Source organism: Astatotilapia calliptera, chromosome 23, assembly GCF_900246225.1.
Source record: "Astatotilapia calliptera chromosome 23, fAstCal1.2, whole genome shotgun sequence".
In the NCBI taxonomy this organism is placed as follows: Eukaryota; Metazoa; Chordata; class Actinopteri; order Cichliformes; family Cichlidae; genus Astatotilapia; species Astatotilapia calliptera.
Genome location: NC_039323.1, coordinates 18,824,912 through 18,840,946, shown reverse-complemented (window position 1 = coordinate 18,840,946; position 16,035 = coordinate 18,824,912). Strand labels below are relative to the sequence as shown.

The following is a 16,035-nucleotide window of genomic DNA, read 5'->3' as shown; positions in this document are numbered from 1 at the left end:
ATACCGGAACCTTTTTTGAAAAGCCAAAGAAACACATCCGGTGCACGCGTGCGTAGAAGTGGGGTTTATTTTCGTCGGTGATCCAGGTGAGTGGAACAGGTGTGGCTCAAAGGTCATTATTTGTGCTTAAGAATAGAGTTTATCCTCGTTTTACCTCCTCAGCAGGTTCACTCCTGAACAAGTTGAGAAACTTTATTTATTTAATATGATTGTATTTAATTCTATAAAGAGTTAGAGAGCAAAAATCATGATTAGGACAAAATTGTATCAATTAACTAAAATCCAAAATCTGATATTGATAATTACTTTAAAGAAAAAATGTTAACAATTAAAAAAAATCATTAGTTGAAATTGTTTGTAATTTAAATAAATATTACAATTAATGTTTAAATACTGATATGAATACTGATATGAGGCATTTTCAGTTATTTAAAATATATATTTAAATACATTTTAGTACATTGATAAAGGTGCAGGATGTTCCATCTTAAATATTTGTTATAAAATATTATATTGTTAATTAGAATTTTTTTTAAGCCAAAATAAAACACACAGGGCTGGTGTTGGTTTCCAACATTTATCAGATTGATTACACCATTAATCAATAAAGAGCTGGGGTGCAGTGAAGTGACACAGATCCTGTAAGCCTGTCCAGTAATCTCCCTGCTCTCTCTCCTGGATTTCAGTAGCTGGATTAACAGGCTTCAGGCCAGAGCAGCACAGAGAGCAAAGAGACGCTCGAAATACAGAAAACACAAACAATACCAGCAGTGAATGTGGAAGAGCTGGAGGCCGGACTTTGTGTGGACTTCGGATGGATCTGCGGGGGGTGGAGAAAGGTCGACAGTCAGGCCTGTTCCTTGGAGGCTCCTCGGCTCCTGCTGGCCTCCTCTATGGCCGTCTGGTTGCCAAATGCTGGAAATGAGCCGCTGTGTTTCTTGTTTCTTCATTGAAATAATTTATTGTAGCTTTTAACAAAGTGTGCTTGTAGCTTTTTCACGATTTACACCACAGTTTTATCAGGAAACAGTCTGTTTGTTGCTGCTGTAGTGTTCTGCACCACAAGGGTAAACATACAAATCCTCGTAATGGATCCTGACAGAGAAGAAGCTGAAGTATTTTCGGACCCCGAGGACCCATTTGCTCTAACAGCAGAGGATAAGGAACAGGAGGAGGATGAGGAGGAAGAGGATGATGATGAGGAAGATGCCAGGATTTTCAACGCTTGGATGCAGCGGTACCGGGGAGGGGAACAGCAGAATAAAGTAGGAGAGGAAGAAGATGAAGATGACGAGTCAGAGGGAGGAAGACTTAAAAGCAGAAGCAGCCCAGAGCCTCCGGCAGCGGTAAAGTCGGGCCGCCGAGCATCACTGCCATGTCCGGTAAGAACACCAGTAACTGTACAACTCCAGACCAACTGTAAAGTGCAGTAGTGTGTGGTCAAAGGGAGGGGTAGTCATTAATGCTTGCCTTCTTTGATATGCTGAGCCATAATCAAGATTCAAATGTTGTTGTGGACAAGTCGTCAATCACAGGAACTTAAGCACAAGAAGTTCTTCAAATACTTAAAAATTGGAAACATTCCTTAGTGATACAGTCCTAAGCTCAAGAGCAGACAGTAATAGGTTGTTTGTTGAGATTTTGTTCATTTTGTCAAGTGCTGTCTTCAAGGTCAAGAAAAAGTTCATTTCCTTTATCATTCAGGAAGAGTCATTTAGTCCAGACGGTCATGGCCATCTGGCTGTGTGGATACTCGGTCTAATTGGGATACAGTGGTCAGTCGCTCCTTTTAACTTGTGCATGACCTGCTTCCCGTCTTGCCATGATGGGGAAGGTAATGAGAATTGAATTCATGCATTGCAATATCTTGTCCACAGGCATTTGGGAATTTGGGAAATTCTTGGAGCCAAAGAGTTTTTTTGATGCAGTCTTTGGTCTTGCTTTCAAAGATAAGATATAGTGCTTAGGCTACCAGAAGAAGTTCAGTCTGAAAACTGGTGTGGGCATCTGATGCTCCTGGTGGCAGTCCCAGAGCACACTGGGTAAGAACAACTTGGGATGATATCTGGCAAACATTACTTAAGCCTTAGCTTCCCAGCTGAGGTCTATTTTTTGATGTATTCAGACTGTATCCAGAATCCATAGAGCTACTATCAGAGTACCTGGCAGGAACCTAATAATTAATCTAATTTGCCTCCAACTTGAACAAATCCTTAGCCTGCTACCAGAAAAACCCAACAGACAAGCATGGAGACCTTTCATGTCCATCCCACAAGGTAAACACAGCCATTTACTTTTCTGCACCACTATATAATTTACCCTGAAAAATACAACAATCACATATCACAAGAAAAATAACTGGAAGAGAGCATCATAGGACTCTGGAATTGAAAATGTGCCGGGCTTGCGCTTAGATTCCAGTGGATGGCAACCGATGATGCATTAAGAATGTCTGCCCTTTAACCAGTGTGGTAATTTAACTGTGGTTACATTGTCTGTGCTTTTTTTGGGTTAATGTCACAAACAACTTCTAGAAATTTGTAATCCAGTGCAAGATAACCCTACTCATGTTGTTGGAATATCGTGAAACGTGTGTCTTGATGTATCATCATGTATCTCAATAATTTTTAGAGAGATAAATTTTGCCAGTAATCAAAGTGACTTCATCCTTCTCTTGGAGGGACCGTGAGTTCACAATAATGTGTTGTAATGGGTTCCGACTATGGATTGGGTGTGAGCTGCTGCCCAAAGTGAAGGAGTTTATATCAGGGTTTGTTTACAAGTCAGGGAAGAGAGGAGCACGTGATTGACAGTCAGATTGGTGCAGTGTCTGCACTGAGGTGGCACTGTATTTGTCTGTTGCAGTTAAAAAAGAGTTAAAAGAATCAGATCTCACATAGAAGCAGAAGATACGAGTTCCCTTTGATGGCTGTGGTCTCCCTTTGAGACAGGGGATCAGAGCAGAGCTGCTACTCCTGCACACTGAAAGAAGCCAGTTGAGGTAGTTTGGACATCGAGTTATGATGCATCCTGGACGCCTCATAGGTGAGGGGATTCAGGTATTTGCAACCAGAAGAAAGAAGTTGGAGATGGTCTGTCCTCGAGTTGTCTTGGATTCACCTTGCTCCCCCCTCAGAGGTCCTGGAGGAGGTGGCTAGCGAGTAGGAGACTGATGGATATCTTGTTTCAAGACTTTATCATCTAGCTCTTTCCTTTTTTCATAACATTGTAGTGAAGGATGATCAGGAGAAAATGGTGCCCGTTTTAATGCAGTTACCATTACAAACCAGTTGTATCAGTTTATATCAGTCATACTTTCAGTCTTCAGGGTGTTCACAGCTCATGAACACTCTGTCATCCATAAACCAATGTCTTGTTTACTGTTTTCTAAGCTTCAGCCTTGCAGTTTGGTTATAGGGGAAGTAAAGACTCCCAGAGGTGCTAATGGAGCTTTTAGGTACATGTTCTTGTTTGTTTTTTGTTAATGGGATAACTGGATCAGTGAGTCTTTTGTTTGTTCAAGACTTTTTTTTAACGGCAGAAAAAAATTAGAAACAAAGAAATAAAACTGTGTGAAAGAAGGAAGGCAAATATTTACAGAGAGTAATGAGTTAAATGTTTATTATAAGCAGTCCACTGACATTTCAGTTTTTTAAATCATCCTTCAGTTTTGTATAGTGAGTATTGACTTTAATGTGTACTTTTTAACTTTATTAGTCATATTTTTCTCCTTAATTTGCTTTATGATCTTATATACTATATTTGCAGTTCGTATTCAGCATTTTGTGCCTGTAAATTACTTTGAATTGCATTTAGCGTTTATGCTCCCTGCATCAAGTTTGATTGATTAATTGATCTTTTGTCTTCAGTCCACTCTGTCGGCCATGCAGCTGTCTCGTCTCCACTCGTCCACTCAGGCTCCGGTGACGGCGAGGGTTTTGTTGCGTCGCTCTTCCTCCCGCCGCCTTCTTCCATCACCTATGGAGGCCGCTGTGCCCACCTCAGAGCGCAGGCAATCTCTCATAACCACAATCCCCGAGGTTGTGCCACCTGAGAGGCGGGGACAGTTCAGAAGACGTAACGTCATGTCGCTGGTGTGTAGACGCACTTCCCGATTTTTATAAGACAAAATTAAATTGTGTTTTTAGGCTCTTTGTGACTTTAATTGTTTGTGTGTTCCAGAGCGATGCTTATAGTGTGTGTCTGATCTGTCATAACGACTTAAATAACGGCGCTGGCGGCACCAGAGAGCTACAGTGCACACACACCTTCCACAAAGAGGTAGCACATACCAGCAACAACATCAACACATAAACCTTTTCTTGCGTTAAAAGTTGGGCAACTATAGACGGGTCACAAGTAAACTCAGCACAGACAGATGGACCCTGGAGGGTTATAGAGGTCCAATGAAGGCCCTGTCTAAGGTGGATGACACTGAAGAGGTCAAGTAGATGACTGCAGACACTCATACAATGACAGAGTCACTAAAATAGGTTTAAAACAAGTTTGATTTCCCCCTTTTTAAGATTTTGTAAGAAATGAAAGACATGTTAGTCCAGTCTTCCTCTGAGACATTTTAGGCCATTCATTAGTGAGAAAAAGATGCAACCACTACAAAGACATCTTTTTGACTCAATGGTCTTGTTCCTCTACATGCTGATGCTCCAGGACTCCATGATGGTAACGTACTCTCTCATGCCTTCTCTCTCCTCAGTGTATCGAGGAGTGGTTGTGGAGGAAACAGTGCTGTCCAACATGTCACGTTCAGGTGTCCATGCCACAGCCATCTTACTGGAGCTCCAGCAGGGTCATAATCCCCTAACATCACCAAGAAAAATGTCAGTTAAACTGGACTTTATTGGATAACCGCTTTATTAGAGCCCAGTGAATTTATCATTGTCTTTCAGAATATTATCAGAAGAGGAGCCTGACTTTTGACGCAAAACGTTATTTAATAGATTAAAAGACAAAAAGATTAGCACTCAGTATTTATATAAGGAAACATCCTCTGTCTTTTATTTGTCTCCATTTTGAGCCACACTGGCTTCAACAACCAGGTTATCCTGAGAATAAGGGAGTGTATTCCCTGTTTTAACACCCATATCGTCTCAGTGTGATACAAATAAGTCATATAGTAAAGGACCAGCGCTGAAGCTGGAGAACAACCAAAATAACCTCATGTATGTTTTTTTCTTTTTGTCTTCTTTTTATGGCAACTTTAACAGTAATCAGTAATGACTTTAAAATAAAATGTAATTGTGTCCGAGGAGAAAAATATGGTGCAGACATAACAAATTCTCAGTCTTAGAAAAAGTTTGGGGTTTTTTTATTTCTAAAATTAATTATAGTTTCTTCTGCTAGTCTGTTATGCTCTGTTTTTATTTGTTTTTTTCTTGTTCTATATTTTATCATTTCATTTGTCTTTTGGTGTGAATATTCCTATATTTTATTTGCGGATAATCACTCAGTTATCTCTGTAATCAATTTTGAACGAGCTCTACCAATAAATGAACTGAAGGAAACAGCGCCTCCTTTGTGTGCATTGTGGCCAGGGGCGGTACTGCAGGCGGAAGTGCTGCACCTGTTGATGTGCTCTTCTCTTCGGTGTAACTTCACCGCCCCAAAACACCTGAAACTTCCAGCGCTTGGGAAGCTTCTGGAAATTTTAGAAGCGTTTTATCGCCTTTATTGAAGAACAAAAGGAGTTCATGGATAAACTGAAGAAGGTTTTGAGCGGGCAGGATGATGGGAACGCAGATGGGAGCGGCATACTGGAGGTGATGTTGTTTTTAGCCGGTTAGCTGGTTTCGCTAAATTAACCTGTTAAAACGGACGTAGTGCCAGAATCTGCAGATATAACTCAGCCAGGTGTGAACTCACAGACTTCAAAATGGTACTTTTAGATCCAGTGTGACTTGGACCTCCAGGGGAAAACATTATGTGTGATGTTCATCCAGAGTAAACCTTCGTAAAAGCGCTTTTAGAAAGTAACACGCTGCAGAACATGGCTGAGAAGTGAACCGATTTTAATTTTCCTTCAATGTCCCGGTTATTCTCAGATAGATATCATTACATGGATAATATATATAACGAAGAGGAACCTATAGTGTTTAATTCGGCATACTTGATGTTATAAGATAAAAGCAAATGTTCATGTAAAGTATAGTTAATTCAGGCGAAACTAGTGCTTCTTTCTGTTTAACCTCTGCACAAATCATAAAACTGCACTAGAAGTAAGGCAATAAAGTTACTTTTGATAGTTAATAACTTTGACAGTTGGAACTTAAGGAAGTCAATGCATTAATAACTTCCACATTTGAAATACTTAGAGGCTCGCAAATGTGCATTTCGGGGCGGGATTGTGTTTTTATTATCATCAAATTGACATCTGTTGGATAGACTACCACTGCTGTCATGAACCAGGGCTGTCACACTCATTTTAACTGTTAGGCCACATAAGCTCAAATACAACAGACCTCCCTCATTAAAGAGTATATGGAAGTTTCTGCTCACGCTCACATGAACCATAACCAGGATTTAAAAAATCTCTAACCTTAAATTAGAGTAAAACACCTGTCACCTCATCCACCTGACGGCCTGAGAATTAAAACAGCTCAGTTTCCCACACTCTATTGTCTATTGTCAATATATGCAGCTGTTTAAAGTGTCACATTTTCCCACACCCTCCCCACTTAATCATCTTTTAAATTAATAGTTGAAAGGATTAGTGAAGAGTCACTTTCCCTTTTCAGACTCAGCAAAGGTGGAAAAACTGAGATTTTAAACCCAGGTACTAAAGGTGGGAATCAACTGGAATCCTGCGATACAATATTATTGCAATTTTTTTTAAGATTTGTGATTCGCTGAATAATTAAGTAACAGGTAAAATTTGTCTGTTTTATCCAATAAGGCAATGTTATTTTACCTCAGTTGTTTTTTTTAGTGGTGGTTTTGTGGTTTGAACTTGCCAAACATTTCCATCAAGCATCGCCACAAAATGAACAAAAGTGCTTTTTATTGAAAAGCTGGAGTGATGAATGAGCGTCCAGTGGGTTGAATCGGACGCTTTGGTGCCGTGTTAGACTCGCCTGCACTAAACAAGTGCTAAAACCGTTTAAATTTGGTTAACTGAAGAAGAGTAAATGTTAGTTGAACAATGTTTCTGAGATATTACACTTTAATGTCACAATAGTAACAGCTGTTATTAGTCTTCATTCACTTTAAAGCTTTTAGTTACTTGCCTTTGACACAAAGAAGAATAACCTAAAGACTCTTAATGTCAATTTCATGAATTCTGAGTCAATATACAATCTTCAATTTAAACTCCTTTAATACTAAAGTCACCAACTAAAAAATAAACATCAATAGCAAACATTTAGTCTGTGAGATCATCATGATGCTAATGACGACAAATTCTGTGCAGAGAGCCAATCAGGCATCGACGCTGTCCTGGGGGACACGGGTGAAGGGTTTCCTGATCTGCTTCGTTTTAGGAGTCGTGTGCTCCATCCTGGTGAGTAAAAGACACTCCTGGACTGTGTTTACTGTTTCTATGACAAAAGATTTGCTGTGGTGACTTCCTGTTTTCCTTTATCAGGGTACCTGCTTGTTGTGGGTCCCTGGCTTTGGTCTCGCTGTGTTCGCTGTCCTCTACAGTCTGGGAAACATCTGCGCTCTGTCCAGGTAATAAGCAGACCTAACCTGATACTACATTACCCATCATCACTGAGGGCCGGTATTGACTTCAGTGTTTTTATGAAGGGAAACGTCGTCCTCTAGTGGTAGAAATCAGAGCTTTGACTGACGAAATCTTTTTCTTTTTCAGCACCATGTTCCTGATGGGTCCGTGCCGGCAGCTGAAGACCATGTGGGCTAAAGAGCGAGTGCTCGCCACCGTCATCATGCTGGTGAGAACAAATAACTTTTCATTATTGTCTGTAAGTTTCTCAGTCATCCAGATCAAGGTAGTCTAAGGATCTTGAAAAGAAAGCTACTGGACTCACTTAAGCTTCATGTAGATTTCACCTCTCATCCAAGAAGCTTCTTCAGCTCTTGGATGAAAGTTGAGACATCTTCACGAAGCTTAAAGAAGTCCAGATGTTCATTATTCTGTCCTCATGTTGATTTAATTAGAGCAATTTCTCAAATACACAGTGATGGAAGAAACTGAACACACAAACAGCAGGGGTCCAGCTAGGATTGTCACGATGGTAGGATTTCAAGCCCGATACTGATTCTTGGCGCTATAGATAAACTGGTCCCCAGTCAGTGCCGAGGTTGTGGGAAGTCCAGTCTAGTTTTTGTTCAGGAGTATTTTAGAACACAGTGAAATCAGTCAACAAAACCAATCAAAAATAAACACCATTAAAACAATGATAAATAAAAACCTGACCAGTGTGACTAATGTGAGAGGTAGAGGGCATAAAAACAGGTTTCCTATTTAAAAAATAAAATAAAATAATCCTCTCTGTATAACTTTTACATTTCAGTCATTTTTTTTTATCCACATTTGCATTTACCTTATTTATGTGTGTCTAAGGTTTCTAGTGGGTCTGTAGTGTAGTAGTTTACATATACAGGTAGTTCAATTGTGGGCTGAGAGGCATATCCCATAAGGTTTATTCAGTAAATCAAACATGTGGATCTACCTGCTGTGAATCTGGGAGCAGCTTAAAGTAGCTTTCATCTGTTTTTTGGTTTTTTTTGGGGGTTTTTTGCATTTGTGTTGCGTTGGCAAATTTAACTGTGGATGAAATCTAGTTTAAAGTGTCTAATCTCTGTATCCAGGTTAAGGCTGAAGATGAAGTTACAGCTGAAGATGATGAAGATCAATTCAATCTTTTAATCACGGAGTGAATCATTTTTGCTTTGTCAATGTTAATAAAGCGGATTTCTCTCATAATTTGTCCAAACATGCTCCAAAAACTGAGTTTACAGGAATTTACAGGAAAAGCCACGTGACGTCCTGATGAACGACAGGTAGCTGAAACTCACCTGTAAGCTCCACCTGAGTGAAACTGTCTCTCTCTGCAGGTGTGTCTGGTGCTGACGCTCTGTGCTGCGTTCTGGGTGAGAAACAAACTGCGATGAAACGTTTGGATGCAGCGAGTCGTGTTGTGTTGTTTTTGTGTTTGATTCGTGTTGTTGTGTCTCTGCAGTGGAAGAACAATGGCCTCGCTCTGCTCTTCTGTATCCTGCAGTTTCTGGCCTTCACCTGGTAGAAAACACACACACACACACACACGCACACACACACACACGTGTTACTGTTTGTTACCTCTCTGACTGCTGCTGCTGTATCCCACAGGTACGGCCTCTCATACATCCCATTCGCCAGGTAAGACAAACACACCTGATCTCACTAGTGTGCGTTTCCTCGGGAGATAAAAACATGATGGCGACGGGCGGTTTGGTTTTAGTCTTGCTTGTTCGAAGGCATAAAAAAAGTATTAACCTTTAAAGTGAATAACTTGTACTACATACACATGTGCTGCTGTGAAATTTCTGATTGTAGAAATGTTTCCTAGCAAGTTTTTTACAGTAGCTGACCTTTCTGCGGAAAGATCTTTGATATATAGACGCTTTGTTAACGTGATAGGCTTTGATTTGACTGTAATTTCCCATCATAAGCACGAGGTTGGTTAAAAGATAGTTTTTAATTTAACTTTCTGCTCTTACTGAGCATTCAAAGCACCGGACACTTACAGTTGTGGTCAAAAGTTTACATACACTTGTAAAGAATATAATATAATGGCTCTACCGAGTGTCCCGTTATTTCTAAAACTCTGATTTTTCTCTGATAGAGTGATTGGAACAGATACTTCTTTGTCACAAAAAACATTCATGAAGTTTGGTTCTTTAATGACTTTATTATGGGTTAACAGAAAAAAGTGATCACATTTGCTGGATCAAAAATATACATACAGCAACATGAATTAGCAATTTTGGTGACTTACAAAGTTGTCAGTGAACTGAGCTTCATAGCATGGCCTCTTAACTTCTTGTGAGTGATTATGAGTGACTACAGCTGCTGACTTCTCTTAGGCCAGTTAAATAGGGCTCATTGGATACAAACGCCCACAAACGCTACAATGGGAAAGTCAAAGGAGCTTAGCATGGATCTGAAAAAGTGAATTATTAACTTGAACAAGTCAGGAAAGTCACTTGGGGCCATTTCAAAGCAGCTGCATGTCCCAAGAGCAACAGTGCAAACAATTGTTTGTAAGTATAAAGTGCATGGCACTGTTTCGTCACTGCCAAGATCAGGAAGAAAACGCAAGCTATCACCTGCTGCTGAGAGAAAATTGGTCAGGAGGGTGAAGAGTCAACCAAGAATCACCAAAAAGCAGATCTGCCAAGAATTAGAAGCTGCTGGAACACAGGTGTTATTGTCCACAGTCATACGTGTTTTGCATCTCCATGGACTGAGAGGCTGCCGTGCAAGAAGGAAGCCCTAGTTCCAAAAGCGGCACCTTAAGGTTCGACTGAAGTTTGCTGCTGATCACATGGACAAAGATAAGACCTTCTGGAGGAAAGTTCTGTGGTCAGACTAAACAAAAATCGAGCTTTTTGGCCATAATGCCCAGCGATATGTTTGGAGGAGAAAAGGTGAGGCCTTTAACCCCAAGAACACCATGCCTACAATCAAGCATGGTGGTGGGAGTATTATGCTGTGGGGCTGTTTTGCTGCCAATGGAACTGGTGCTTTACAGAGAGTAAATGGGACAATGAAGAAGGAGGATTACCTTCACATTCTTCAACATAACCTAAAATCATCAGCACGAAGGTTGGGTCTTGGGCACAGTTGGGTGTTCCAACAGGACAATGATCCCAAACACACATCAAAAGTGGTAAAGGAATGGCTAAGTCAGGCTAGAATAAGGGTTTTAGAATGGCCTTCCCAAAGTCCTGACTTAAACCCCATTGAAAACATGTGGACAATGCTGAAGAAACAAGTCCATGTCAGAAAGCCATCAAATTTAACTGAACTGCACTAATTCTGTCAAGAGGAGTGGTCAAAGATTCAACCAGAAGCTTGTGGATGGCTACCAAAAGCGCCTAATTGAAGTGAAAATGGCTAAGGGACATGTAACCAAATATTAGCACTGCTGTATGTATATTTTTGACCCAGCAGATGTGATCACTTTTTTCTGTTAACCCATAATAAAGTCATAAAAGAACCAAACTTCATGAATGTTTTTTGTGACAAAGAAGTATCTGTTCCAATCACTCTATCAGAGAAAAATTAGAGTTTTAGAAATAACGGGACACTCGGTAGAGCCATTATATTCTATTCTTTACAAGTGTATGTAAACTTTTGACCACAACTGTATATGTTGATAATAGCCATGATAATATTTCAGGTTCAGATTACTGTGTTTGTGCCTGCACATACACTTTGTCTGCAGTAGGTGAGTCATCCATTTTCAAACGACAGATAAGCATAACATAATGAAGAAGAATGAATAATAAATAATCCACACTCTATCATGAAGTGTATAAAAGCTGTAATTTGTTCCTCTGATTCACGGCTACCGGAACAAAGTTGTTTTTATGCCGTGTTACTCTGAACTTTATAAACCTTATGAAACTCCCTGTACAAAGTCATACAGTGAAGCAGAAGTAGTGAAACGAGAGAACTGCGATGCAAACTCAAAATGGAGACCATTCCCCTTAAAAGTAAAAGTTGCAATTAAGACATTTGGAAAAGTACAACTTTTGCTTTGAAACTGAAGATGTAGATGGCTCACTTTCAATCTTTCATTTGCACTGGCGCTGGCATGCAAGGTAGAGCTACCACTTGGAAGGTTGGTAGTTCGATTTCTGGCTGCTCCAGTCTGCATGCCAAAGGATCCTTGGGCAAGATACTGTGTATAAATGTGTGTCTCAATGGGTAATTTATACAAGTTGTATAAAATGATTTCAAAGCTCAAGCAGATTAGAAAAGCGATTTATAAGAACCAGTCCATTTACCATGCAAGCTGTGGGCAATTGCAGCAATATGCTAGCAATCAAAGCAACCATATTGAGGTTTTTAATGCCAGAAATGTCTGCATGTCAGACATTTCAAGCCTGCTTGGCTGAGGCCTTAGTTTAAAAACTCAAGACCTGCACACAATATTTCTATTCATGTCAAATTGCTGAAGTCAAACACGAACCCATTTTTCCTCCAACTGTTAGAAAGTTAAGTTCTGTCACAGAGGCAGGATATTACTCTTGTATGTGGTGTATAAGCAAACTGCATGGTGTCAAACACATGTTCAGTTTGCCTGAAAATTCAGGACTTCACCAGATTTTCAAGGAATTTTGTAAGTGCGGGTCCATGAGATTTGTTTTTTCTCATGGAGCAAAAGACCTTTTCCATAAAGTTCTGATCAACGTTAAAATCCTGATCCAGGGTGAAGCGAGGTTGTTTGCAACCATTTGGTTCTGTATGTCAGGTTCGTATTTAAAATTTCAGTTTTCATGCTCGCTATTAAGTAAATGCAGGTCATATTTATGTGCAGCCTGTACCCTGTTTAAAAACAATGTTTCCTTTCTGTATACTCGACTTAACAGTGGTAATTACCCATGTTTTTTTTTTTTTTTTGTTAAGCTAGATTTAAACCCACTTGCAATTATCATGTCTCTAACAAAATGCAGCATGGGGCAAATTGAATTAGCAAGGTTAATCCAAACCGTTTCTACAAGCCTCTTTAATGCTTTCCTCCCCTCTACCCTTAAATATGCATTTTGATATACTGCATCTCAGTATATCTCAAAGATGTGGTTTGATAACTGTTCTGGCTTTTTCCAAACACAGCTTCATAGATAGTTAAGCTTCTCTATGCATCACTAATGTCTGATGCACACACAGTCATTTTGTTTTGTACGCAAGGCTGAAATGCGGGGTTATGGCAGAAACTACTTAGTTCAGAAAACTGCATCAAGGGTTAATTACCCCTATTCAACCTTTTTAACCATAAGCCTGGTGGCGGGCCATTTTACATAAATAAGTAGTTGTAAGTGGAAACACAGCAAAATAAGATTTTGTAGTCATCTGTAATTTGATCTACAAGGAAGCATGTGTGGAGGGAAAAAGTAGTGTCCCCTGGATAGAGCTTTGTGGAACTCCAGATTTGTTTTCACAGCCAGTACCATTCCTGTTAGATCATGTTACCATTTCTGTTATAGATAAAAGAAACACTACAGCTATGACTAACACTAATGGAGCCATAAAGTATTCCTGTGTGAAACTCTGTCATTATAGCTGCTGACAGAACCTGATCATTTAAGCACTGAAGCAAAATAAAGTGGAGTTTTTCTGGACTTTTTTCAGCGTAGTTTTGTTCATTTGTGTTTATCTGCAATGCTTTTATGTGTCATTTTTTTTCTCCTTCTTTCATTTTCAGAGATGCCATCATAAAATTATTCTCACTATGCATCTAGGAAGCCCCGCCCTGTTCTCCCACCCCTCTGAGTCACTACCTGTCTGACCAATCAGGACACAGGATACTTAATGGTGGTAGTGGTGCGTTTATGTTAGGCTTTTGTTAACAGTTTATAATGCAGCTGGAGAGTTCATAGTGCCTGAATTCCTTTAATTGGTTTCTATTTATTTTCAGCAGTAAAGAAACAGTTTATTTCAGCATCTGATGCAGCTGTATGCAGATCTAAGTGTTCACTCACTGAACTATTCTCTTAAGTGAATAATTATCAAACTGTTTTGGTAGAGCTGGACGTCTGGGTTTGAGATCAAAATGTGACAGTTTAACTTTGTTTAGTAAATTAGTCAACAGAAATCAATGATTTTAATCATCAGCAAAATATTTGAGTAAATCTTTTTAAGCTGAAATATGAGAAAAATCACCTAAACATGATTAAAACTTTAATAATCTTTGCTTTTGGGGGGATATTATGTAGATAATCATATTACTAATAATTCAAACAATCAAAACAGGCAGTAAACCCCTTATAAATCTTTTATTCTAATATAGAGTAAAGGACGTATACCAAATGCAGAGGCCAGGGTTTGAGTCTGACCTGCTCTCCTGGCAATAAAGACTTGAAGACAAAAATAAATGTTTATTTAAAAAATAAAAACTCAAGAAGAAACACTCAGTATTTTCTTACATGAGTTTAAAATTCAGTTAAGCAGCTGCATTAGCATGTGAGATAAACCAGGTCCCACGAGTTTCTCTTCTCATTTTAATATTGATTTGAAGTGTTACTGATGTTCGCATCTTCCTGTTTTGTTTTTTGTCCTAAAATTTCAATTTTCCTGAAGTTGTTATCACAGCACTTTCCAACTCAGTATCTGTGGCAAGAAGTCATTACATACATTTGAACAAATTAACATTTCAGGTGCAGTATGGGTTTGTTGATTCAGCTCATCTGATTCCCATCTTAAGTTTTCCATTCACAAAAAGACCATTGCCAGATATTTAGTTTGACTTTCTACTGCCAAGTCTCCAGGGGGCGATGCAGATTTGATTTTTTTTTTTGTTTTGATTGTTTTTGGCTTCTGTTGCAAGACAGAAACAAACTCTGGTCTGTGGAAGCTCGTTTTCATAACTGCAAAAAAAAAAGAACCCATCACAGGCAGCTCTAAGTTATTATTTCAAAATCTAGAATTGCATATTTTTAAATTTCAACTTCTTAATGAGCTGAAATTTTGACTTGCAATTAATTTTCAATTCATTAATAAAGTCTTTTTCAGTGGTGAAAACAAGCTTCCATAGTGGCCACAACTGCGTTCAGGAGCATCAAATGTTAGGTACTCGTTGCTGTTTCCAGCACAGCTGCACATAAACGGATCAGCGTTCTGTCGCCACACGGTGTGCGCTCACTTTTTCTTTTGATCATTTTACTTTTTAAATGGATGTTTTGCCTTAAAAGTCAAAGTGTTTTCTTCTTTACTGTAATTTGTATATTTAATTTTTTGCAGGATTACATGATTTTAATACCAAATCTTGGTCATAGAGTTTCACGTGTTAGAACAAACTTTTTCTCAGGTGAAAAAAAACCATAATCTCTTTTGTTTCGTCTCACTTTGAACTTGGTTATCTGCTTCTTTTTAAATTGGTTTGCACATTTTTCCTCATCCAAGAGTCAATGTTTTCATATTTATCCTCTAGACTTTATTTAAGGAGCTGCTTTCTTCGTCTGGGCCCAGAGTTCGCAGATATTTAACTGAAACAGTCTATAAACAGCAGTCCAACATTTCATTTTATTTCAGTATGGACGAGTAAACAATGCTTTCATTGAAAAAGAGTTAAAATGACTTAAATCCACTCTCCATTAAGTTTTTCCAGATGTGTTTTAGTTTCATTGAGATTTGGAACAGCTGTTTTTGGGTTTATCAACCCTTCAGAATTTAGTTTTCCTCATTTGCGTTGCCTTACAGACGGTCATTTAGTACTTTTAACCACACTACAGAGCTGTGACTGAAATTTAGATGCTGGACGCTGCTTTTAAAACTGGTCATGGATTTCATGGTCCTCTCCTGCTTTCCTTTATTTTCTGTTCCATGACAGCGTCAGACCCTCATAATAAATATGGCTGAGGTTTCAAATAATAACATAGACCTATGTAAAAGTAAAGACTTTGACAGCTATGAATACTTTGTTTTCTAACAGTACAGCTGTGGATGTTTCCTCTTCAGGTTTGGTTTGAACTGAATCATGCAGATCTACTTAAGTAGAGTCCCCGATTAAATATAGGAATAGAGCAGAACAGGTCACCTTTATTTAACTTGCATTTTCACTTTTAAAGGTTGTGAGGTTAAAATATTTTTAGCCAAAATGTTTTAGTGCAACTTTAACTCTTTTAAAACTGTATTTGTTTTGTCTGTCTGCAGTGTTAAACTGTGAAATTGTTACTGATTTTATTTCAATAAATGCTTCTGTATTTAAGAAACTGCTTACGTGAATATCATTCAGCTCAACACAAAAACTTCCCTTCATGAACTTGCGCGTGTGCGTGCATGTGCGTTCTCTCCTTACCTGCCTCCCTGTTTTATGCCAGTTAAGTCTCTAAAGCCTGTAATCTCCACCC

The 16,035-nt window shown here is 39.0% G+C and overlaps 2 protein-coding genes across 6 annotated transcripts; both read left to right on the top strand.

Annotated features, from left to right (window-relative positions):
- The first annotated feature begins 31 nt into the window (after positions 1–31).
- Positions 32–5,522, top strand: LOC113015544 (E3 ubiquitin-protein ligase CIP8). Of its 5 annotated transcripts, none has more exons than XM_026157549.1 (5): positions 32–86; positions 687–1,382; positions 3,870–4,094; positions 4,183–4,281; positions 4,715–5,522. In XM_026157549.1, exons 2-5 carry the CDS (start codon positions 1,089–1,091, stop codon positions 4,820–4,822), a joined length of 726 nt encoding a protein of 241 aa, XP_026013334.1. In that variant the 5' UTR covers positions 32–86; positions 687–1,088; the 3' UTR covers positions 4,823–5,522. The 5 variants fall into 5 exon arrangements, with proteins under 5 accessions (XP_026013334.1, XP_026013337.1, XP_026013336.1 ...); XM_026157552.1 differs by having other exon boundaries at positions 50–86; positions 690–1,382; XM_026157551.1 differs by having other exon boundaries at positions 59–99.
- A 26-nt stretch (positions 5,523–5,548) lies between these two features.
- Positions 5,549–15,897, top strand: LOC113015551 (vesicle transport protein SFT2B-like). The gene is made up of 8 exons (XM_026157559.1): positions 5,549–5,777; positions 7,424–7,513; positions 7,598–7,683; positions 7,826–7,907; positions 9,034–9,069; positions 9,159–9,217; positions 9,308–9,337; positions 13,392–15,897. Exons 1-8 carry the CDS (start codon positions 5,709–5,711, stop codon positions 13,426–13,428), a joined length of 489 nt encoding a protein of 162 aa, XP_026013344.1. The 5' UTR covers positions 5,549–5,708; the 3' UTR covers positions 13,429–15,897.
- The last annotated feature ends 138 nt before the right edge of the window (positions 15,898–16,035 follow it).

Bases quoted from the DNA above. Each gene is read 5' to 3' on its own strand.
- LOC113015544 (XM_026157549.1), top strand. From the start codon at position 1,089: ATGGATCCTGACAGAGAAGAAGCTGAAGTATTTTCGGACCCCGAGGAC. The intron at 4,095-4,182 runs GTGTGTAGACGC...TGTGTGTTCCAG, and splicing joins GACGTAACGTCATGTCGCTG to AGCGATGCTTATAGTGTGTG. The intron at 4,282-4,714 runs GTAGCACATACC...CTCTCTCCTCAG, and splicing joins CACACACCTTCCACAAAGAG to TGTATCGAGGAGTGGTTGTG.
- LOC113015551 (XM_026157559.1), top strand. From the start codon at position 5,709: ATGGATAAACTGAAGAAGGTTTTGAGCGGGCAGGATGATGGGAACGCA. The intron at 9,218-9,307 runs GTAGAAAACACA...TGTATCCCACAG, and splicing joins CAGTTTCTGGCCTTCACCTG to GTACGGCCTCTCATACATCC. The intron at 9,338-13,391 runs GTAAGACAAACA...TTTCATTTTCAG, and splicing joins TCATACATCCCATTCGCCAG to AGATGCCATCATAAAATTAT.